This window comes from Elephantulus edwardii, unplaced genomic scaffold, assembly GCF_000299155.1.
Source record: "Elephantulus edwardii isolate Elephantulus edwardi_28Jun2011 unplaced genomic scaffold, EleEdw1.0 scaffold00029, whole genome shotgun sequence".
In the NCBI taxonomy this organism is placed as follows: domain Eukaryota; kingdom Metazoa; phylum Chordata; class Mammalia; order Macroscelidea; family Macroscelididae; genus Elephantulus; species Elephantulus edwardii.
Window position 1 is genome coordinate 11,260,074 of NW_006399779.1, and position 26,025 is coordinate 11,286,098.

Below are 26,025 nucleotides of genomic sequence, written 5' to 3' on the forward strand. Positions count from 1 at the left end.
TATGTATATATTTGAATATAATACCATGGACAGCTAGGAGAACTAACAGGTTCGTCCTAGAGAGGATGGAACCAGACTGTTCCTTGGAGGCAGGAATTTTGAGGCTTCATCTAACATACTTTGGGCATGTTGCAAGGAGGAACCTTTCCTTGGAGAGGGACATTATGCTTAGAAGGGTGGAGGAACAGTACAAGACAGGAAGACCCTGGATGAAATGGATTGATTCAGTGACTGGGATAATGAGGGTTGCTGTGTCAAAGGCAATAAGGTTGGCACAAATAGAGCAGATTTTAGGACTGTTGTCCACTATGAGTTGCAAGTGACTTGATGGCATATAACAACAATGACCTCTGTTGCAAAATATGCATTTCCTTCTACTCATGTAACTATTCTAATCTGAGAATCAAACATTAACAGGGTGAGCAGATGGTTTTTATTCTTATTACCGATTAATTGGTCCTTTAAGTACATGTTATTGCTTCGAGCTGTTGAGTCAAGTACAACTCATTCTGATTCTGTGAACAGCAGATCTGAACTGTGTCCTCTCCTGTGCCATCCTCGTCCTCTCTGACATGCTTGAGCCTGTTGGCTGCAGTCACTGTCAATCCATGTTGTTCAAGGTCATCTTTTTTTCAGACCCTACACCTTTCTAAGTGTGATATTCCTTTCCAAGGAATGGACCCTCTTAACAACACTGAATGGTTTAAAATCAAAGAGGAACAGGGCTCCATAATTATTCACTGTTTGCTAATCAGATAATTCGGGAAGCCAGACTCTATGAAGAAGAATGTTATGTCAGGATCAGACAAAAACCCATCAATGACCTGTGTTATACAGATGTCACAGCTTGCTTGCTGAGAGTGAGGTAGACCTGAAGCACTTGCTGCAGAAAACTTCAAAATGGATCCCATCTTAACATCAAGAAAACAAAGATCCTTACCACTTCTGTCAGTAGGCAACATCATTATAGATGGAGAAAGGATTGAAATTGCCAATAATTTCATCTTTCTTGGATCCACAGTCAACACCCTTGGCATCAGTCAGGAGATCAGGAAACATACTGCTTTGGCCAAGGCTTCTGTCAGAGACCTCTCCAAAATGCTGAAAAGTAATGAGGTCTTTTTGAAGACTGAGGTACATCTGACGCAGGTTATGGTCTTTTCAAACATGGTCTTTTCTGAGAACTCCACAAAAAATTGGGGTGGCAGAAGAGGAATTGATGCCTTTGAGTTGTGATTTTGAAGGAGAGTATTGAATATTCATCCCATGGACTGCCAGGAGAATGAATAGTTATGTTTTGGAAAGGGGGCAGCTAGAGTGCTCTTTGGAATCAAGGATCGCAAAGTTTCATCTCTCTTTCTTTGGATTTGTTGTTTGGAGAGGCTGTTCATTGGAAAGGATTACCATGCTTGGGAAGGCAGAGGGGTTAGTAAAAGAGAGGAAGATACCTCCCCCTCCACCATCCCTACCCCCGTGCTGTTGAGTCAGTTCAGACCTTATAGCATATAACTACAACACAATTGATAAAGATTCTTTAGTCATGAAGAATGGAAGTATTTTGAAATGAAATTCAACCAGCAATACTTATTTGCCACCAACTCTATTAGTTGTTTTGTTTCAGATCTAGTAGGAAAAATAGATATATACTATTATATAGTTAACAATGTTATGTAACGGACAGGGCCCATTAGGAGACTATTGAATCTTCAATTCTGCCTGGAGAGTTAGTGTGTTAGTGTGTGCTTCTCAGGAAAGGTTTTAGTAAGAAGATACTGTTAAATCACCTTCATATGAGTTTGTTTTTAAGGGTAGACTTGGAGGACATTTATTAGAACATCATACACAATTCCTACTTTTCTTATTATTATTACAACTGATCCTTTGAATAAATATTTCATTATGAGGGATATTCTAAGATAATTTTGTGCAGTGTAACATATAGAGTGTTACTTAAGTGATTGTTTTGACTAAACCATTATAAATAGTTGGGTGGTTGATGAATACCTTTGTCACTTCAGTTCTTCTAGCAAGGTACTTGGGATTTGTTGTTGCAACTCTTAGCAACTCCATTGAGTAGAACCATACCATAGTGTTTGCTGTACTGTTTAGGTGATGGTCAGATTCTCACCAGTGGAGCTGTTGAGTGGGATTGAACTACTAACTGGTTAGCAGCAGAGTATGTAACTATTTTACTACCAGGGCTCCCTTTGACAGGATTAAACTCTTCTTTATTAGAGTTTAGTGGTTTGGCCTCCATGGAAGTCATTATCTTGCCATACTGATCAGACTTGACACCAAAGTTTGAAAATCAACTCAGCTGTACACAACAGTGCATATGGATGAACAGTTGTTGGATCAGTTTTATATCATGTGAATTCTAAGTTGTGATACATGGGTTACAGGGAATAATATAAAGTAGGATCTTGATGTGTTGGTATACAGTGTCACATTCTTTTCTCATATCTGTGTTAAATAAGAATTTGAGTTAATATTTGTTGTTTTGTGCCGTTAGATTTCTTGCATCTCTTGGCGACCCTGTGTACAACAGCTCTACACCCTGCAGTATTATTTATAGAATCATGATTTACATAATGGTTGTGTATCTAGTTGTTGTTGTTGTTGTTGTTATCGTTATATACTGTTGAGTTGTCTGCAACTCATAGCAACCCTATGTACAACAGCCCTTAAACCCTGCTCTATCCTGTGCAAATCTTAATTGTCTCTTATACATCTACCCACATTATACCCGTCACTGAATCAATTCAGTGTGTATCTAGAGTGTTAAAAATTTTTACCAGCATAACCGTATATTTTCGGATGAAATGATAATGCAACTAAGTACCACTTAATCTTAGAGTACTTTAGACTGTTTAATTTTTGATAACTTGGGGATTTTACCAATATAGGTTTAGTGATGATTCTTGGAAAGGAACCTTTATGGTATAGTATGTAACATCTTGGGGTACTTGTCAAAAGGTTGGCAGTTCAAATCCCCCTGCTGCTTCTTGAGAAACATCAAGGCAACCTTGGAACCTGATGAACCAAAGATGGATTTTGTGTTGTTTGTTTTTAAGGTGATTCTAAGGAGTTGTTGGGTGGCAGGACTGAAAATGTCATAGTTCCAACCTGTCTAGAGTGCTTGGAAAACAGACTTGGTAATATTCTTCCAGAAGGTTACAGCCTTGAATACTCTATGTAACATTTCTATCCCAGACATGGTGTCACCGTGAGTGGAAATCAACTTGATGGCAACAAGTGGCAATTAAAGAACTGTTATTTGTAGGGAGTTAAAGGGAATACTCATACAATAAAATACAAGTTGGAAGAGAGGCAACATAAATGTTATTAGGTGACATTGAATCAAGTGTGTCACATAGCAATGCTGTGAATACCAGACCTGAACCCTATCCTATATTATGCCATCCACATCATCTTTGACACACTTGAGCCCAGTGCTGCAGTCACTGTGTTAGTCTGTCTTGTTGGGGAGTGGGGGTTCCTTACTCTTTCGGTGACTCTCTATCTTTTCAAACTTGACGTCCCTTTCCAAGGAATAGCATTACTTGACTACATGTCCAAAATATGAGAGATGAAGCTTCACCATCTTTGCCTCCAAGGAGCACTCTGGCTACACTTTGTGCAGAACATATCTTTTTGTTCTGTGAAAGATTCTTCTCTAGAACCACAACTCAGAGGCATCAGTTCTTCTTCTGACATCTTTATCCATTGTCCAGCTTTCTGATAAATAACAAACAATTGTAAAGACTATAGTCTGAATCAGGCACACCTTAATCTTCAAATTGACATCGTTGCTTTTCAGCATCTTGGAAAAGTTCTTTACAGTAGACTTGCTTAATGCAATATCTCCTGATTTCCCAATTGCTGGTACCAAGAGTGTGGATGTTGTTCTAAGCAAAATTAAATCATTGACAGCTTCAGTCCTTTCTAAGTCTATAATGATGTTGACTATTGGTCCTGAGTGAAGACTTTTGTTTTCTTGATGTTGAGATGTAATCCATTCCAAAGGTTTTAGTTCTTGATCTTCTGCACCAAGCAGTTTTCTGTCTTCTTCACTTTAAGCTAGCAAAATAGTAAAATGTTGCTGGGTAGAATAGTGTTAACTTGTTTCCTTTAGTACCAAAAAGATAATAATATACTTAGTCAATAGAATGTGGCTCTGGTGTTCATTATTTGCATCCCTACCAACATACGTTTTAAAAATTTTTGAAGTGGAAATGAATTCTTTTTCTGCCTCAGTCAATGAGTGTAAGGTTTTCTGTTTAAGGACTGTATAAGTTGTGCTTATTTAATATGCTTTCTGTGTTACTAGTTCATCAAGGTTAGTTTTAGAAAGTGTTACTTTTGCCAGATGGATAGTTAAGGATGTATATTACAGACTTTTGTAAGGGAGATACGGTTGACAGAGTTTCTAGGACATACCTTAACCGTTGGAGCTGCTTAGTCAAAATTAATTCATTAAATGCCATTAAGATTCTTTATTCACTATGTTTTATATAATGAAATTATTTTTCCAACTTATGTACTTGACCCTTGAAGGTTTTCTTCATGGGATTTTACCCTTTTTAAACTTGTGTTTTGTTAATATTTCCTTTTTCTCTGTCTTTTTTTTAGGTATGGCCTCACAAGTCTTGGTCTACCCACCATATGTTTATCAAACTCAGTCAAGTGCCTTTTGTAGTGTGAAGAAACTTAAAGTAGAGCCAAGCAGTTGTGTATTCCAGGAAAGAACCTATCCACGGACCTATGTGAATGGTAGAAACTTTGGAAATTCTCATCCTCCCGTAAAGGGTAGTGCATTTCAGACAAAGATACCATTTAACAGACCTCGAGGACACAACTTTTCATTGAAGACAAGTGCTGTCGTTTTAAAAAACACTGCAGGTGCTACAAAGGTCATTGCTCAACCGCAGCAAGCTCCAGCTGAGGCACCTCAGGTTGGGGCTTGGCGAAACAGGTTACATTTACTAGAAGGCCCTCAGCGATGTGGGTTGAAGCGCAAGAGTGAGGAGTTGGATAATCACAGCAGCGCGATGCAGATTGTCGATGAATTGTCCATACTTCCTGCAATGTTGCAAACAAACATGGGAAATCCAGTGACAGTTGTGACAGCTACAACAGGATCAAAGCAGAATTGTACCACAGGAGAAGGTGACTATCAGTTAGTACAACATGAAGTCTTGTGTTCCATGAAAAATACTTATGAAGTTCTTGATTTTCTTGGTCGAGGCACTTTTGGCCAGGTTGTTAAATGCTGGAAAAGAGGGACAAATGAAATAGTGGCAATCAAAATTTTGAAGAATCATCCTTCTTATGCACGCCAAGGTCAAATAGAAGTGAACATATTAGCAAGGCTCAGTACTGAAAATGCTGATGAGTATAACTTTGTACGAGCTTATGAATGCTTTCAGCACCGTAACCATACTTGCTTAGTCTTTGAGATGCTGGAACAAAATTTGTATGATTTTCTGAAACAAAATAAATTCAGTCCCCTGCCACTAAAAGTAATTCGACCCATCCTTCAACAAGTGGCCACTGCACTGAAAAAATTGAAAAGTCTTGGTTTAATTCATGCTGACCTCAAACCAGAGAATATTATGTTGGTGGATCCTGTTCGACAGCCATACAGGGTTAAAGTAATCGACTTTGGGTCTGCCAGTCATGTATCGAAGACTGTTTGTTCAACATACCTACAATCTCGGTACTACAGGTAGGTGGCAACTATTTCTGGGTTATTTAATGTTGAATGTGTGCTAATGAAATACTTTTTATTTGTATGTGTGGTGGTAGATACTGTTTTGCTTAAGGTTTGAGGTTTTAAAATGATTTTTGAAACATAGGCATAAAGTCTGCCTAAGCAGAATAGAAAACCCCACTGCAAAGTTTCAAGCCAAAGACATATGATAATTTTTATTCCTAAGACCGACATGTCCTTGGAAAAGGACAGCATAATGCTTGGAAGGGTGGAGGGGCAGGGCAGGAGAGGAAGACCCCATATGAGATGGATTGATGCAGTACCTGGGGAAATGGGGTTATGTGTGTCAGAACCAGTGAGACTGTCTCAGGACAGATCAGGCTTTAGAGCTGCTGTACATAGGGTCACTGTGGGTTGCAGGCAACCTGATGGCACATAACAACAACGACAACATAGGTTAAACTCTTTCGAACATTTAATAAATTTTGTTTGATCCTCAGCCACCTATTATAGGTCTTTGTTGTCATTCAATAATAATTTTTAAGAAATATAATTACATGAAATAATAAATAATTACATTGACATATAAACTATAAATATTGTACTTAGATTTCAGAATCTTCACATTTATTGGTGCCTCTGTGTTCAGCACAGAAAATTTTCTACAGAAAAATTTTTTTCTGGTTAATGGAAATCAAGGTTAGCTTTTAGGTGATTTTCCCCTCCTGGAAAAATGATCATGTAAAAAAATTTTTTATCAACAATCAGAAGATAAGTGTTTTTCTTTCCTTTTGTACTCTGTGGATTCTGTCATAAGAGCTTTTGGTAGTTTGCATGCATATTATATAACCTTCCTCTGTCTCCAGCTCCTTGGGCTCTATACTTAGTTAACTTGTTTGTAAACGTACTTCTCTTTCTTTGAGGCCTGCATTATTCTGCGTAGCTGATTTAGCTTTTTGTGATACTCAGCACCTCCCCTCATTGAAAATTTGAAATTTTTTTTAATTGTGGAAAATATGTTGCTAATAAAATATTTGCCATTTCCGTAATCTTAACTGTACAGTTCAGAGACATTAAGTGTGTTCATCATGTTCTAATTATTAACAAATATAAAATATTTTGAGTGAAATAAAAACTTTATTTTTGTGCTTGAACATATCTGTTGTTTCAAGGTGATAAAGGAAGTTCTGTAAGAAGCAGTCAAAAAACAAACAAACAAAAAAAAACCACTATGAAATAAATACAAGTTGAAATTCTAGTTTGTGTCTATATATACATTTTAGATAAAATATTTGAATTTCTTAATCTATACAATTTAAAGGCTAAATTATAGTTTCTTTTGTTTACAGTTAACTTTAAAAAAGTGCTTTTTGGAAACAAAGACTAGTATTAGCATTTTGGCTTATGCTGACTGTGTAAAAAACACCAAATTTTATGTCAATTGTATTTAAGGGTTAGTAAATATTTAAATTAGTAAAAAGAGTATACTCCTTGACTGTTTTAATATTTAATATTATTTTTAAATTGATAGACAACTATTATTCATTTTCAATATTTTATCTTTGGAACTTTGAAAATTCTGGCTAGGCTTATGTGACTAGTTTACTTACAGTTTGATTAAGCAAAATGGCTTATACTTGATTTTTCAACCCTTGTTAAAAATACATTGTATTTCTAAAATGAAAACAAAGTGGAAACTAGCAAAATAAATATTTTTTCGTTAAGCACAGTAGGAGCAAACATACCCTGAATTCCAACGTAAATGATTTCTGTTTAAACACAGGTTCATGTGTTACTCAGTTTCTTTGAACTGAGCCACATTGAGTAGGGATCTTAAAATAGACGGAGGACAGTGGCCAGAAATTGTTGACTACTATAGATGGTGAGGCTTTCTAGCTGCTACGGTGATATAAGCCAGGAGTACATGCTAAGGGCATTGATTTGTTCAAGGTCAGCATGTTCTAAATTCAGCTGCTTGAGTGTGGTTTCTGTCAAGAGTACACAGAGCTCTTCAACGCATAAAAGGTTTGAGCAGCAGAAGGTGGTGTATTTATGAGGTATAGTGGCAGCATTCAGGCCACAGACTTCCTTCCTACTCCTGCTGCCATTCTAGTTATGTTTCTTCAGTATAGAACACTAGCCAGTAGTTCTAAGTCATTTCGAAACAGAAATAATGGCCTGGAAAGTAACCTATTTAACAGTTACCTTCTTTGCTTCCTTCTGGTGTAGTTTAGCATTCATTGATATTGAAATAAAAACATGTATGTAATAGTTTGCTGAAAGGTGGGATAGGATAATTGATTTATTTCGAGATTAGGGGGTTCTAGTGGCTGATTAGTAAGGAGTTGTGCTGCCAGGTCAAAAGCAGGCAGTTTGAATACACCAGCTGCTGTAGAAGAAAGAGAAGGCAGTTACTTTCTGTGAAATTAGCCGCCTCTGAATACTCGCTGGAGGGTCAGCTATGAGTTGATTCTGACATGCAACACCTAACAGTCCTACATGTTACTTAGAAAACTTTGTGCCATACAAAAGTTCCTGTAACAAATTGATTTTAGTTACTGAGTTTATTCCAACTCATAGTGACACTGTGTGTAACAGAGCAAAATGTTACTTACCTGGTCTGGTTCCACCTTCATAGTGAACCATCCCGCTGATGCAGTAGCTGTGTCAATCCATCTCATTGAGGGGCACTTCTTTTTTACTTTTAATCCTCTACTTTAAAAAAATTAAAAAAAAAATCCTTTTTGTGTATGTACGGTCAAATCAGATCTGACTGGTACAGAAAGAGATTGCCCCTCCTTTCCAAGCAGAGCATCTGGTGGATTCAAACCATGTACCTCTGGGATTGCAGTGCAGCTTCTTGCCACGAGGACACCAGAACTCCCTTCTACTTTACTTTTTCAATAATGGCTCTCTCTAGGGATTTGTCTTAACAAAGTCAAGTGTATAGAAAAATTAACAAACTAGTACCAAGCCAAAGGTTGTATAGCCCTGATGTGTCCACTTGCTGTACAGCGGTAACTTGCGGTTGCTGTGAAGCTGAACACTGTGACACCAATGTGTCAAATGTGATAATGGTTACCCATGGTGGACAGTGGTGGCACTCCGCGGTTGAAACAAGTTTGGGAGTGACATCCACTTCCATAATAGCTTGCTTCCAGAGCCTGTGAACCTAGAGAAAGGATGAAAGTCACTCAAATGTTGAGGACTTTCATTCATAGGGTCACTGTGAGTTGCCTATGACTTGACAGCACTTAACAACAACCGTTGTAATTAATACTTTTATATAGGGCACTTTATAACATTGTCTGTATACTGCATTTTTAAAGAAGTGCTGTATGTGTATTTCCTAAAAAGTTACTGTCTTTGAGTTGGAACTGACTCATAGTTGACCCTCCGGCAGGGTTTTGCAATCTGTCAGTCTCACTGTAGTGGGTGGAGGGCAGAGGGTATTACCCATCCTCCTCTTCTGGAGAAGCTGGTGGATTTAAACTGTGTGCCTAGACATTGTAGTAGGGCTATCTTAAAATAGAGGACAGTGTCCAGAAATGGTTGACTCTACTCATATCAGTCCAGAGTTGAGTAAGACAAATAGATCAGGCTTAGGAAACTGAGGCAGTTTTCTGTTTATTGATAAAAGTTTGGCAAGTGTAAATTCACCATACAGGTTTAACTTGGTGGTCTCTTAACACGGTGCTGTGTGTTGGGGCTACAAAAGTGACTAATACAGGTATTCTGCTTTTTGAAAGTTAATTGTATGCCACTTTGCTTTTATGAAAGAATTACATTATAGTGTCTTGTTTTGCTAATGAAAGAAATTGGAAGAGGATTTTGCTTTTATGAAAAAAGCAAAAAGCTTTAGCGTTCAGCATTTGTTTTGCAGTGAGATGCTAAAGGAATAGCCTCCACCTCAAAGTGATAACCTATACCCAAAAAAGAATTGATGCCTGTGAGCTGTGATGTTGGAGAAGAGTACTGAGTATCCCATGAACTGCCAAAAGAATAAATAGAGATATCTTGGAGAGACAGAGTGCTCCTTGGAGGCAAAGATAAAGCTTGGTCACATACTTTAAGCATGTTTCTGTTGCTTTCTTTAGCTGAACCTTCACCTTTCCAAGTGTGATGTCCCTCTCTAAGAAATAGGCTTTGCTTGCAACCTGCCTAAAGATGCCAAAGATGATGAGAATGGCACAGGATAGGACAAAGTTTAGATAGGTTGTTCATAGGGTCATTATGAGTCATATTTGACAGCACCTAACAGATAACACCACCAAGGAGATATAGCCTCCCCCCTGAGAAGTTAGAGTAATGTTGCTCAGTTCCTCCCTTGGGAACTCTGTAGATTTAACATTATTTCTACTTTATATAGGCTGTTTATTATATCATTCCAGTTTTTACTAGATGTTAGTGTTATTTTAGGTTTTATGTGTTAATTGTTATGATGTGGTAGATTAGTTTTTGGGTCTTGGAATTGAAACACTAAAAACTTAATTGAGTGGTAATTTCTTCTTTGGGTCACAAAATTTTAACAGAAACACATTACTTTCAGGCTATGAGGGGAAACCTGTACATGATTTAATCATTTAGTGGAGTAGTAAAAGGAAGTGCTAAAGCTGAGGCATGTGATAGAAACTCAGAGGAGAGCACTTAGCCTTATCAGAAGGTTCAGAGACTTCCGGGCAGAGTGTCCTTTACAGTGAGCCTCCAGAGGAGCGGAAGCCAGGACTGATGGGTGTGAGAGTGTTCTCTCCCACCAACTCACCCTTACCTTCAGGGACTCAGTATTGGGCAGACATAACTAGAAACTTCTTTTGACTCAAAAAAATAATTGGTTTTGATTGGTTATTTGACAAAAAGTTTTAACTGCTTAAGATTTTTTTTTTTAATCATTTTAGGTAACTGTTTACAGAGGAAATTAGTTTCCCATTGGATGGTTTTGTACACAATGTTCCCTGGCCTTGGTTTCATTCTCCACAATGTACCAGCACTCGCCCATTTACCCTCCTTCCCTCAGCTCTCTGTTTTTATCTGAATTTTCTACCCCTTTCTAAGCCCTCTCATCTTTGCTTTAGGGCAAATGTTGTCTTTTTGATCTCTTATAATTGAATGTTCTAAGGAACATGTTCCTCTTGGATATTTTTATTCTGTGGGACTGACTCTGACTGAAAGGTGGCTTCCAGGAGTGGCTTCATTTCCAGATCAAGAGTGTTTTTTAGGGTGATAGTATCAGGGGTTTGGATTTAGTTTTAATAGAAACTTCTCAGTCTGTAATCAGATAGTTAACATCAACATACATTGTTGCCACAGAAATAGATTGTTGTTGTTAGGTGCTAGAAAGTCAACTCTAGCCAGCTTACATATAACAAAACAAGAGGTTACTCGTTCCCGCACCATTTAATTGTGCTAATGAGAAACCTATACTTGGACCAAGAGGCATTTGTCAGAACAGAGCAGGGTAACACTGTGCATGGTTCAAAATTGGGAAGGGTGTACGCCAGGGATGTGTCCTATCTCCATACCTTTTCAACCTGTATGCAGAGCAGATTATCTGCGAGGCTGGGCTCTATGAGGAGAAAGCATGGCCTTAGGATTGGTGGAAGATCTATCAACAATCTGCGTTATGCAGATGACACAACCCTGCTTGCTGAAACTGAGGAGGACCTCATGCACTTACTGCAGAGGGTCAAGGACTGCAGCCTTCAGTTTGAGTATGGACTGAGGCTCATTGTCAAGAAGACAAAGATTCTCACCACTGGACCAATTGGTAGCATCAGGATGGATGGCAAAGAGGTTGAGATTGTTCACAACTTCAGTTTGCTCAGCTCCACGGTCAACACTCTTGGCACCAGCAGCCAGGAAAAAAAAAAACGTATCGCGATGGGAAAGTCTGCTGTTAGGGACCTCTCTAAAGTACTCAAGAGCAACGGTGTCTCTCTGGAGACTAAGGTCTGCCTGATACAGGCCATGGTTTTTGCAATCACTTGTTATGCATCAGAGAGTTGGACAATGACTAGGGAGGACAGAAGGAGAATTGACGCCTTTGAGCTGTGGTGCTGGAGAAGAGTATTGAATGTACCATGGACTGCCAAGAAAACAAACAGATTCATCCTAGAGAGGGTTAAGGCAGGCTACTCCTTGGAGGCAAGGATTCTGGGGCTTCGTCTGACATACTTTGGACATGTTGTAAGGAGAGACAGGTCCTTGGAGAGGGACATCATACTTGGGAGGTTGGAGGGACGGCGCAAGAGGGGAAGACCTTACATGAAGTGGATTGATTCAGTGACTGGGGTAATCGGGATGGGAGTGTCAGAGGCAATGCGATTGGCACAGGATAGAGCAGGCTTTAGGGCTGTTGTACATAGGGTTGCTGTGAGTCACAAACGACTCGATGGCACATAACAACAACCACTTAACTCCTCTCTGGTAATTTCTTACCTATTACTTTTTATATGATAAACCAGGCCATATGATTTACTAATATGAATAATAAATATTTTGAATAGAGCTACCTTATAGGAACTATGAACTTTAATCCTCATTTTTTTGTATGGAATCTACTTAGCTTTCTATCTTTGTATATTATAGGACTAAAGGCAATATTACTAGTATTCTCTTGCCTTACAGGACTGACATAAGACAATCTTATGGTAAAATTTTTGAAAGCCAGAATGTGTGTAAGACTGAAACCTGTCAGAGAAGGAAAGCACAAGTATTTTTTACTAAAATGAACAATAAAAATGTGGCAGGATTACACTGTCAAAGGCAGAAAACTTGGGAGACTCAGGAAAACAAAGCAGTCCCAAGGGGTTTTGGCTCACAGGTTTCACTGTTTATAAATACTGAATTTATAGGACCAAGGCAATTTTAAAAGCTTGGGAACAAAGTGAGTTTGTAAAATGTATTCTGTAGATTATAACTATAAAATATACAACCAACAAAATTATATGTAAACTGGGTTGTTGGTCTAATTTTCAATCCATATTGAATACCTATATTCTAGAGTTGCTTATATTGTAAAAATTGTTAATCTGATTTTCAGGATAAGTTATTTGTATGTAACATTCAAATTTTTAAATTTAAAAGATTATGAAGGTATTATAAAAGTTTTCTAACATTTAGCATTACTCTCATGAATGTTCTATAGCAAAACAATGTAATGACATGATGGATTAGTTCTCAGTGTTGGTCTCACATAGCTCAAAATGTGTGTGCCTAATTGTTATTTCTGATCTTAAGCATGTTCCTATGAATGAAATTCAGCACCTTCAATGTTATTAATGGGGCTAATGCTGCTAGTTCAATGGGTAGTGCAGTTCAGTGGCCAGTGAATAATTTAGGCACCAGCTGCTGTGTTGAGATTGTATTACCTAGGAGAGAGAATCTAATATGTGCTAAACTTTGACATTAGAATAACCAATATTTCTTTAGTGAGAAAACGTTGAATTTTTAATGTTTGTCTGAAAATAAATTCTGAATTAAAAATGAATTTACTATTTTTTAAATTACAAAACTAACAGGTACTCACTGTCATAAATATTTTTCTTTTACATTCCCTTTTTTAAAAAATTTTGTACTAGTTTACATGCAAAATTAATATACATTGTGTTTCACATAGTCTTTAATTCACATTGCATTTCCTTCGATCATTCCCATAAATTGTGTTGATTTTTTTAAACATTTTTATTTTATATTGGTTTGCATACAAAATTTGTATTCATTGTGTTTCATACTTCATTCACATTGTGCTTCATACAGTCATTTCCATATAATGCACATGATTACCCTATCTTTTTATGTCCCCACTGGATCTTTCCTAATTCTCTTTCCCTCTGCCCACCAAACTCTGCGACCCAGTGATTTATTTCCTCTCTGCCTTACACCAGCCTCCCAGTCCCCTGCCCTGTACCCTTTGGACTTTCTATTATTATTATTTAATTAAAATTATATTCTGAAAATGGTCACTTAAAATTCCTTTTTATCCCTTCTCCCCAAAGTCCTTTGTTATTTTAATTTTATGTTTTTAATTTTATATTGGTTTGCATACAAAAGTACTATACATTGTGTTTCGTTTATAGACATTATGTTCACAAATTCCTGTATGCACTCTGTGTTTTATATTATCATTCTTATACTTTGTAGAGTTCCGCCCCCCTTACACTATAGGTCTTACGTAGTTTTTGAAAATGTGGGTGCGTAGAAACCACATGCATTCCATGGGAAATGATCAGGTTGTGATGTTTTAGACATGGTACAGTAGCAAGTCAGTTAACTCTGACATGATGTAATGCTAATGAGGTTCATTTTATGTGCTGCCATGTGTGTGACTCCTTAGAGACAAAACTTGGTTCTTTTCTTTTCCAATGTCTCCTCTTTGAGTTATACCCACTTTTATTGCCAATTTATAGTAGAATCCACTGAGGAACAGGATGGTTCTGCGTTTATTTGGTTTTTTGGCCAGGAACCTCTTGATCCTGAAATCTTAGGAGAACACATAGCGAAGACAAAACAGGGCTTCATGAAACATGATTGTGGATGAAGAGAAAGAGAATACTTTGTTCTTTATAAAATGAATTACCATTGATCCATGCCACCATTACCTCACTTTTTCAAGTCACTACTGGGTCTTTTCTGATTCCTGTATCCCCTCCCTCCACCCACTAAACTCTACAACCTTGAGATTCCCCCCCCCCTTCCTCCTTCCCTTCCCCCCTCGTCTTCCTCCTTTGGAATTTTGTACATATCTCACTACTAGTAAGCCTTCTCTTTTTATGTAACTGTCTTATGCAGTATTTGTCCTTATGGGACCGAGTTCACTCAGCATAATGCTCTACAGCCTCTCCCATGTTATATGTTATTTTTCAGAATCATTGTTCCTGAGTTCTGCATAATAGTCCATCATGATAGAATGTTCTACAGTTTCATCAGTTGATGGACATTTTGGCTGTTTCCATTTTCTTGGCTGTTGTGAATAATGCTGCTATGAACATTGGTGCACAAATCTCTGTCCTCTTTGAACTTTAATACACGTCAGAAATATTTCCATATTGAAGGGTATGAAGAAGAAAGTATTTCTCAATTTATATTTTAACTTTGTAATTTTTAAGAATACATTTAAAAAAAAAGAATACATTTTAGACTTTAATTATTCCTTCCTAATGTACAGTTATATGTTGGTTGAGTTTTGTTTTTTTTTTGTTTTGTTTGTTTAGGTTTTCTTTTTCCCTGCCTCAGGATTTGTTTGTACAAATAGCACAGGAGGACACCAGCTCCATGTAGGTGGCAGCTCAGGGAGTCAGTCATACCAGTCCTCTGTCCTCAGATGGGGAACTCAGTTATGAGCCTCTACAGGGGCCTGGTCATCGGCCTGGGCACCTTTAGGAGCCTGATGTGGAACAGTAGCCTGGGTTGAGTCTTTCCTAGAGCTTCAGCCTTACTGTCAACCTTGGCTTTGTATTTTGGCTGGTAAAACCTGAACCCCTTGGCATTGTGGGCTCGAGCATGCTTCCCAAGCCTGGGATGGGCAATGTAAGTGAGTCAGCCGAGCTTATGGTTGACACCCTTTCAGATCCTGGGCTTGACCTCCTTGGGCTTGACAAGAGCCTTCGCAGCCTTGGCACGTTCATCCATGGCCTCGGCATTGTTGGCCTGCATCTTCTTCAGGCCCTTGTTGTTGTGCTTCTTGGCAAAGTGCATGTTCTTCAGGAATTTGGAGTCTAACCCCTTAAGAGACTCATATAGTTGCAATCAGGGTTTCTTGATGCCATTTCTGTGCCATTTTGGGAACTGGTTGTGTATGGTGTGGTTCATGGTCTTAGCCATGTCTGTACTGTCACTGCAGCTCCCAGAGCACCAATAACCAGAAAAGAAAGAGCTGTACATTTATGTTGTTGCCACAGTGAACTTTCTTGTACAACATTGTACAAATGTCTAGAAAGATAATTGGGTCAAAGGATATAGACAGTTTGCGGATGAGTGCTGCTAGATTTCCTTCTAGAAATACTGTTCTATTCCTATTTATAATCTTACCAATAATTTATGAAAATTACCTTTTCTTTGTATATTTTTTTATTGTCAGGATCTTTGAAAACAAAATTTCATGTGTGTCTTCTCTCTCTTATGTTTATATATATTTTTGTGTGTATGTGTGTGTGTGTGTAGAATGAGGCTGTAAAAATAAAGGTAAAGATTTGTTGTTTATTTTTGTTATGTGTATTGTCAAGTTGGAACCAACCTATAGCTGAGTTTTTAGAGGCAGTTACTTGCACAGGAAGAGGTTGCTGATACAATAGATAGCACTTAGTATTATTGTAGTGCCCTTTGCTAGTTTCCTGGACACTGCAATCTTAGATTTTTCTTTTCCTTCCTTAAGAAACTTTCTGATTCCTTTTCCCACTTATTAAATAAATATATTCTCTCCTCTTCAGTCTAGGTTTTTTTTAAATCTTGACTCATTTTTTCTCTCTTTTCAGTATGGTAGCTTCATATACCTGCCTCTGGCCTTAATCTCTTCTTGAACACCTAATTTCTCCTTCATTCTTTTGGTTGTTTCTGGATTTCACTGACTCAGAGTCTTGAAACAGTTCACCTTGCTCTCATTATTTTCTCTTCCACATTACAGGCACCGGTTTCTAAGTATTGAATGGGAAACTGAGTTTTTCACCTTGGCTCTTCCCTGCTGATTGTGGAGTGACCAAATCAGTTTTCTTTTACCTCTGATATATCCAGGACATCTGAATTTTAGGGCATCTTTCTCACTGCCTTACCTGATTTAGACTAGATTACAAATTCCTTTTTTTTTTTGCTTGGAGCCTCTCCTTTGTCCAGTATATCCTGCAGTGTTAGAACTACATTTTAACTGGTTAAGAGACTACATATCTGTGCTCATGCTTATACAGACACATAAATGTTTCAGGGTTTACATTCTTTAAGGATAAACCCAGACTTCATATGCTCTTCTTCCTATCCTGACCCATTGCTTGAGAATGCAGCTCATTCCATTTATATCATTCTGAAAGAATCTGCAGTAACATTCAGAGCACTTAGTTTTAAAGGATTATTTAGAAATGTCTTCCTTTCCTGGTTTTTGAATAAAAACTGGCACTGGAGAAATACCATTTCACATTGACATTGACGACTTTTACTGACACAAAACATCATGATACAGGTGTGAGCAGGGATGTAAAGAAATGGAACCCTTGTCCATTACTAGTGGTACAGGTCTAACCACAGTGGAAAACCTTATGATGGATATTTACACACTAATCTTGACTCATTGGTAGTGAATTTGAGATTTTGTTTGAGTTTTGGTACTGAAAGAAAAAAAAAAATCTGTGTCTGTCAACAGATAAAAAAGTTCTGGTGGCTTAGTGAGTAAGGAGTTGCCCAGCCAAAACAAAGCAGGCAGTTCTAATCCCCCAGTTCCTCCACGGGAAAAGATGGGCAGCCTCCTGTGCAGTTTACAGCCCCTGAAAACTCACTGTAGGGTCAGCTAGGTATCAGTTCTGACTTGTGAGCAGTGAGTGAGTGAATGATCCAATAAATGGAGACAAAACGTGATTGGTTTACTCTAAAAAAGGAATGAAGCTTTAATATGTGCTACAGCATGGAGAATAAATCTTGAAAACATTATTGCTTAGTGAAATAAGCCAGAAATAAAAGGAAAACTAGTATATGATTCCATTTATATGAGGTTCTTAGAATAGGCAAATTCATGCAGATAAATAGAAATTATCAAGAACTGGGGGAAGAGAGAAGGAATAGAGTGTGCTTTTTTGTGATCTAGCAAAAAGATCTGTTCATGCTTACACAGCATTGGGAATGTACTTCATGTCATGGGATTGTGTATGTAAAAAGATTAACATGGGATGCTTTTTGTATTTTACCATATGTGCACAAATAAAATACCAGTAACGGCTTAGTAGAGGCTATAGCAACGTTTGAAGGGAATATAGATGACTGGCCATATATTTATGAATAATACCTTTGACTCTTACTTACCTGGAAAGTTTTTTTTCATGCAGTTACCAATGCCTCAGATTTTAATATCCTTTTACTTTGATGATTTTGAGATTACTTTTGTTACCAATTGTAAATCCACTTACTTCACTCTATTAAATAGAGTTAAAATAGAGAAGTAGTTGTCTTTTCTGCTGGCTTCGAAAAGTCTCTCAGTTTGATATTGAAATTTCTTCATAGATATTTCCAGTGCATTGGAGTTTTACTTCCTGTTAGCTGTCCTTGGTTCTTTTACTCCATTCTCTTTTCTTTTCTTTCACTCTGCTGTCATTTTATGCCATTGAGTTGATTCTTACAGTGACCCTTTTAAGTGTAGAGCGATTGGATTTCTTAGGCTGTAATCTTTACAGGAACAGGTCACCAGATCTTTTCTCCTGGCAGTTTCTGATGGGTTTAAATAAATCACCACCACAACTCCTTTGAGATAATTTATGTTTAAGCATTATCAGGCTGAAGCTTTGTAACATGATAGATGTATGTGTGTGAACTTATTAAATATTTGATACACTCTAAATTGCTTTTCATTAACCTACAACCTCTTTAGGGAGAATATCACTGAATTGATGTAGTTTGAAGCACTACTGTAATTTGACTATGATAGTATTTATTTTTAAGGACCATAAGAAAATATTATCCTTTGTAGTAGCTTATATGAGACATTAAGTATGAAGTGTTTTTAAAGAAGGATATAAGTTAAAAAAACATACTTATGTCTGTAGTGCTAAATGTCAAGTAGATAACTAACAAAGTCATTATACTGAGTCAATTTTAACTCTAATAAGTCTCTGTTAGGTTTCTGAGGCTGTAAATGTGTGTGTGTGTGTGTGTGTGTGTGTGTGTGTACATACGTGTATACACCATCAAATTGGATCTTACTGGTACACGAGAAGATTGTTCCTCTTTATTCAGTACAGTATCTCGTGGATTCAAACCACGTGCCTCTGGGATTGCAGTGCAGCTTCTTGCCACTAGGCCACCAGAGCTCCCTTGAGGCTATAAATCTTAATGGGAGAAGATTGCTCATCTTTTTCCTGGAGCAACCAGCTTTAGGGGTAGCAGTGCAACAAAATTCAGTCTATGTCACCAGAGTGTCTAACTATGTAATGAACCTATGAGTAAAGAGGACGTTTATTTGAGAGGCTTGTCAGCTAAAACATCTCTATACAGAACCAGAATTATGAATTCTGAGAAATAGAGATTACGCACAGTTTCATAATTCTGACTTTGGGGTAAGTTTTTTAGCTTACAGACACCTTGAGTGTTGAGGCACCACTATTAATGTTGAGTCAGCGTTACAATGTTGAGTCAGCTCAACGTTAACATTGAACTTGAAATGAGGGATATCATTGATTTTAGGGAGGGTATTGTTTGAAAGCCAAAAACACAAGAAAGTTGTTTACTTGTGTTTTATTGACTTTGTAAAGGCTTTTGATTGTGTGGATCATTACATAACATAGACAAGAACAGGAATCCCAGAACATTTAACTGTGCTCATGCAGAACCTGCACATACACCAAGAGGTAGTCATTTGAACAGAACAGAGGGATACTGCGTAGTTCAAAATCAGGAAGGTTGTATTAAGGTTGCATTATTTCTCTGTATGTATTCAGTTTATATGTTAAGCAAATAATTAAAGAAATGGAGTGTATGAAAAGCAAACATGGCCTCACATTTGGAGGAAATCTCATTAATAGCCTGTGATGTACAAATGAAACACCATGCTTATTTGAAAAGAAAGGAGACTTGAAACACTAATGAGGATCAAAGACTATACCCTTCACTATTTAGTATTCTCCAGCATAAAACAAAGATCCTGACAATTGGACTAATGAACAACTTCATGATAAATGGAGAAAAGATTGAAGCTGTCATGGATTTAATTTGACTTCTGTTCACAAACAGCATCAATTGAAGTGTAGCTAAATAAAACAATATATTCTTTATTAAGTATTTAAAAGAAAAGCTGTCATTTTGAAGACTAATATGTACTGATGGAAGCCATGCTGTTTATAGTTGCCACATATGCTTGTGAAAGCTCAACAGTGAATAAGGATAACTGAAGACAAATTGATGCCTTTGAATTTTGGTATTGGTAGAGAATATTGAATAAACACATCTGTCTTGGGAAAAGTATAGCCAGAATGCTGGTAAGACATGGTCTCATGTACTTTGGACATATTATGAGGAGGAATCTGCCCTTGGGTAAGGACAACTTGCTTGGTAAATCAGAGGTTCAGTGAGAAAGAATGATTTTTGATGAAATGGATTGATACAATGCTGCAACAGTGTGCTCATTGTAGGATGACACAGGATTGAGAAGTGTTTTGTTCTTGCAGTGTGTAGGGCTCCTGGGAATGGAAACCATCAACTAACAACCATGATGTTTTTACTCACAGGTTTATAATTCTATTTCTACTACTTGAGCCAGTTTTTTTACCTTTCTGAGCTTCAGCTTACTTGACTATATGATAATGATGTGTGTGTGTGTGTGTGTGTGTATGTGTGTGTCAAATAGCTGATCTTTTAGTGAGATTTCAGTGGACGCTGATTGCACAGGAGGAAATGGTCTTTCTCTTGAGGAACACCTGGTGAATTAAAACCACCTTTGATTTTGCAGTACAACTCCCTATCTACTATGCTACCAGAACTCTCTTTTCCTGGAGAAGGACATCATGATTGGGGAAATGGAAGCTCAATGAGAAAGAAAGATCTTGAATGAACTGGATCAACACATTGCTGCAGCAGTGGGCTTCAATATAGGATAGCACAGAATTGGGCAGTATTTTGGTTTTGTAGTACATAGGGTTCCTATGATTGGTACAGACTGGACAACAACAATAACATACTGGCAGCTATTAGTGATGTTAATAGCTACCTCAGTGGTTGTTATGAAGGTTAAATTCCTTAATGCTTATAAAGCGCTTAATACAGTGCTTGGGAAGTTGTATACACTCTAGATATAGGAGCTATTAAAAATAATGAATGCATATTTAAAAGAAAATTATACAGTAATAATGTATGATAGTCTCCCCTCATTCTTGGTGGCCTGCTTTTGATATATGTGCTTTTGTTGTTCTTCAGAGCATAAACCTTACTGAAAGTAGTAGACTTTGTGTGAATGGTGATTGTACCTCCATTTTCTTTTTGGTGAACCAGTTCTCTGTAGTGTAAAGTACACATATGTTAAGTATACAGTTTGATGAGCTTCTGCAGTTTGAAAACACCTATATGAACATCACACAAGGTGAGATACAGGAATATTAAACTATTGCTAGCACTTTTTAGGGAGCTCTGGAGGCCTGATGGGTACGGAGTTGCTCTGCTAACTCGTTTAACTTTTGAATGTTAAATGTTAAGTTCATCAGCTGCTCTGAGGGAGGATGGACAGTTTCCTCCCTTGTGGAATATAGCCTCAGGAAAGCTGATCTGATCGAGTATCTGTTGAGTTGGTTCCAACTTTATGGCAGTGAGGAATTTTTTTTGGAGCACTTGCAAAATCTTTGAAGAATCCTTTGCTGATCACTCTTCACAAGTAGACATGACCTCTATTAATGTAGATTGGTTTTTCTTGTCTTGAACTTTTTAAAGTTTTATTATACAGTAGGTATAATTTGTTTCTGGTTCCTTTTGCTCATTTGCTGTGCCTGTGTAACTAAACCATATTGTTCTGTATAGCAGTAGTTTGTGTTCTTTTATTACTGTATAAGATTTCATTGTCTGCCTCTATCACAGCTTATCTTCCTGTATCACTGGCTTACTTATCTACCATGTTATTTTTGTGTACCATAGAGTTAGAACCAACTCCAGCAGGTTTTCAGAGGAAGTAAATCGCCTGGGAGGAGATTGCCCATCTTTCTTCTATGGAGCAGGTGTTGGATTTGAACTGCATGCCTTTGTGTTGGCAGTGCCATTCCTTACTACTAAGCCACCTGTATCTTCCATAGTGTTGGCGAATTATTTGACTAGTTTACAGTTTTTCTGATATTACCAAAAAAGTTACAAACATATGTGAATATATTTCCACTTGGTATAGTCCTGAAAGTGAAATTGCTAGACTGTGAAGAATGCATGTGTTCAGTTTTAGTACCTGTTTCCAGTCTAAGTGGTTTTACTCATATTAGTAGGATACATGGTGTCAGCTGCTCCGTAGTCTGTCTAATGCTTGGTATTTTCCATCTTTTTAATTCTTTATCTCTCAGACATTACATATTTGCATTTTCTGATGACAGAAGAGGTTTTATCTTTTGGAAAAGTTTACTGACTAGTAGGAATGTTTTGTGAAATGACTTTCATCTGTTTTTCTGTTTGCTTGGTTATCTTTTCCTTGTTGATTTGTAGGACTAATACATTTATTCTGGATATGAAATCTTTTGAGATTATATCTTTCGTTTTTTTGGCTTGGCTTTTCATTCTCTGAAAATTATATTGTTTACCGTACAATTTTCCCCCCTTTTTTATTAGCACTATTTTTGTCTTGTTTGAGAACACTCCTTACATGCCGAGGTCACTATGTTTTCTTTCTGTTTCATTTTTTACCTTTTGATTTACCATCTGTCTGGAGTGGATTTTTGTGTGTGGTGTGAAGTTAGTGTTAAGATAAATGAGCACTATTTGTTTTTCCACTGTGTGGAGTAACAATTTTGTCATAAAGCAAGTCACTTGTGTAAGTCTATTTCTGGACTTGTTCTGTGCTGTTCTTTTGGTCATTTTGCCTGTTTTTGTGCCAATCTGTTAATGTCTAAGCAAGCCACGGTGGAGCAGTAATTAATCCCTTGCTAGCAACCAAAACACCAGTGTTTCAAACTTCCAAGGCACTCAGTGGGAGAATGATGTGACAGGTTACTGTTGTTGAACTGGCATGCACAAAATAATGAACTGAGGAAAATTGGAAGTGATTAAAAATGTAACGGAACTGTAAATATTACAGCTTAGGAAATCTTATGCGATGGTTCTACTTTGTCTTGAAGGGTACTAGAATAGGTGTCTATTCAGATATGTGTGTGTGTGTGTGTGTGTGTGTGTGTGTGTGTGTGTGTGTTTTGATGGTATTTTTTCTAGTTCTTTTGCTTTACCTGCCCCATCCCTACAATGAGACATTTCTCCAGAAAGCTTCAGTTCCCTTCACTGGAACATGGTATTTAGATAACAAGATCTAATTATCTAGCTATTTTATTTGAGATATTTTGTAAAAAAAAAATCTATTTAATTTTCTAAACAGGAGGTTCTAGATTTCTAGCATAATTCCTTATCATTTCATCAGTTTTCTTGAACATTTTTACCATTGTTACATTCCTGTTTTAGAACGAAAATAGCTTCTTCTCTGCCCTGGCTTGGTTTTTGGTCATTTGATTGTGCTTCTTGTTGGACTAGTAAACACCTTCCTCCCTCACTCCCTGGTGAAGCATTGGATTTGAGCATTTAAGCATTGGACATTGTGTATGAGAAGTATCTGCTGTTCAATATATAAGCCACCGATGGATGTTTTTAAAACTTTAATTAAAATTAGTACAATTGAAAGCTGGATTTCATTTCCCCAGTTAGACTAACCACATTTCAAGTATTGAGGAGCTCCATGTTCCCAATATAGGTAGAAAATATTTCATCATTGAAAGGCATTATACTGGACAGTGCTGTTATAGGGATTCTGAATGTTAAAATCTACTTCCAGATAAAATGTGATTTCCCCCCCGCCCCGAAGGCTGGTAGAGTAGATCATGTTATTCTGAATGTCACAGGTCTACTTCTGTTTGCCTTTGCTCCTAAGATTTAGTCCTTTGTGATTTCATTTGAAAGACTGTAATATTTGCCAGCGTTCTCCTTTCTAGGCAATTTCTGAACTTCAGTTTCTTAGGCCAGTGGGGTAGTTGCAGAGTCTAGGTCACGGCTTCTGTCCAATCTCTAAATGTTTCCTTTTAGAAAGTCTGCTTTGAGATTTTGTTCCTTCAGGTCCTGGCTGCATTATCTGCTCTGATGATTTCCCAGCTATTTTGTGTGTGTGTGTGTTTTACTCTGTTTTATACTGACTCTTGTAGGGTTGTTAGTCTGATTTATACCAGTCACTAAGCATCCTTCCATATATATTATTTTATTAAGCAGAATATAGTCCAGTATATTTGAAAGCCGGTCCATCATTCCTGGATTTTTTTTTTAAACTATTTTGGTAAGAGGCAAATGAGATACATGAAGGAAAATGTGTGTGTAGAGGATTTATATTTTCATATTCCTACAATTCCTTTTGGTCTAGGTACTGAAGTTGTTTAATTTAGTTGACAATATTGGATTTCATAAAATTTCTGAGAATTTTATTAAAAAGATGTGTGGAAGTGGAATGTAATGTGGGTAGCATTGTGTCTAAGTGAATGTTTTGTTCTCATTGAGTACCTCTTTAAGGAGAGTGTTCATAAAATAATCCACTAGGGTCTGTATTTGGATGTAAAATCTTGTGAAAGGCAGCTCCTGATCTTAAGAATGTAAGACTCTTCTAAGTAAAAGAGTGATGCATAAATATTATCAGCACTTTTTATAAAAGACATTCAATTTTAAACCTTTTATTATGGTTTGGATAAAATATTATAAAGAAAATTGATTTTTCATTCAACATTTCATACTTGTTTTCTCCTTGGTTATCTAGGAGCTTCTGTTGTGGTCCATTTCAAAGTGGCCAGTAGTGGCACCATTTAGTAGCAGGGTCATGGAGGTAGAGGTTCATGTAGTCTGTTAGTCCTTTGAACTAATAGTTTCCATTTGGATTTTATTTTCTTCTTTACTATGGAAAGAAAGAGACCAATAGTTGTACTTTTTGCATGAGCTTTTTAAGACCCTAGTACCTGCTCACCAAAGTAGGATGTAGAACCTTGTCTTTGTGGGTTGTTGTTCTTGTTATGGCAGTCTCTTCCTGTGCAGATAAACTACCTCTGAAAACCTGCTGGGGGGTCAGCTAGGAGTCATTTCCAGCTCAACGGTTCACAACAACAATGTCCACTATATAGATAAACAAATATTGTTATACTTAACATTTTGGTTTTAGAGTACAAACTGTATTTGGCATATTGTCATGAGTTCTAAACTTTGCTTCTTCTTCTTTCTTTTAAATCCTACAGGTTTTAAAATGTAATAGATTTTATTTTTTTAAGGATTTAAAAAAATTTATTTTTTTTTTTTTTTTGCAGATACCTTCAAATCAAATCTGACTGGTACAGGAGATTGTTCCTCCTTCTCCAGCAGAGCATAAAATTTAATAGAGTTTAAAAGTACTTGTTATTACTTCTGTTCTTGGTACATATTTTGGATCTAGATCATTGTCCAGCTTACTTAAAAGATTATGTGGCCCTGCCATAAGGATATTTTAAATTGTGCTATTTTTAGGCTGCACCGCAAGCTACATTTGAATAAGTGTCTATTCTAAGAGCCTTGATTACATTTCAACATGTTACATATTGAGTAGCTGTAATTACACACAGTCTGTGTGGATGTCTGATATTTGTTACATATTATGACAACAGTGTTCCTGTAATATTAAAAAAACCTAACTTTGTTTTTTCTACAAATGGTTTATCATTTGTTTTAAAATTTGCCTTTTTAAAAAGTGTTGAAGTTTTGTTGACTTTTTAAAATAGTCTGCCTTTCTACTTTAGAGGGGGCACTGGTAGCCTTACTGGGTAAAGATTTGCATTGCCCACCCAAAGACAGTTGTTTGACTCCACCAGCTTCTCCTTGAGAGAAAGATGGGCAGTCTTCTCCCATGCAACTTATACTATTGGTTAATACTAATTTAACAGATTGTTATTTAGTATTTAAGAATATTATTTCATAAATACTTTAATGCTTAATTGACCATTATTAATTGATAATAATTTAAGAATGTTGTTTTGTACTGTCAAGTCAGAACCAACCCATAGCTGACCCTCTGGCAGGTTTTCAGAGGAAGCTAATCACACAGGAGGAAATTACCCATCCTCCTCCTGCAAATTTAAGAGTAGATGTAAAAAAAAAAAAAAGAGTAGATGTAAAAAGGGCAAGACCCATGTGGGGAGCAACATATCTGACTTTTACCAATTTCACAGGAAGAAACTATCCCTACCCATGTCATCAGTAACACAAAACCAATTCCCATGAGGTCAGACATATCCCCCCACTCTCTCATGCCTCCGTCGACTCATCTCAATTACTACTTGTCTGGGTTCAAATTCCGATGCAGTAGCTCACAGAATCCTATTGGGGGCATTGTTGTTGTTGTTATGTGCCGTCGAGTCGTTTGCGACTCATAGCGACCCTATGCACAACAGCCCTAAACCCTG

The 26,025-nt window shown here is 37.2% G+C and overlaps 1 protein-coding gene across 2 annotated transcripts in view; it reads left to right on the forward strand.

Annotated features, from left to right (window-relative positions):
- Positions 1–26,025, forward strand: part of HIPK3 (homeodomain interacting protein kinase 3) — a 119,516-nt gene that overhangs the window by 40,446 nt on the left and 53,045 nt on the right. Inside the window, exon 2 of one of the 2 annotated variants that reach the window (XM_006883740.1) lies at positions 4,633–5,728. In XM_006883740.1, coding sequence (XP_006883802.1) covers positions 4,635–5,728 — 1,094 coding nt within the window. In that variant the 5' untranslated portion in view covers positions 4,633–4,634. Of the gene's footprint in view, positions 1–4,630; positions 5,729–26,025 lie in introns of those variants that run through there. The other variant, XM_006883739.1, reaches the window with a different exon arrangement.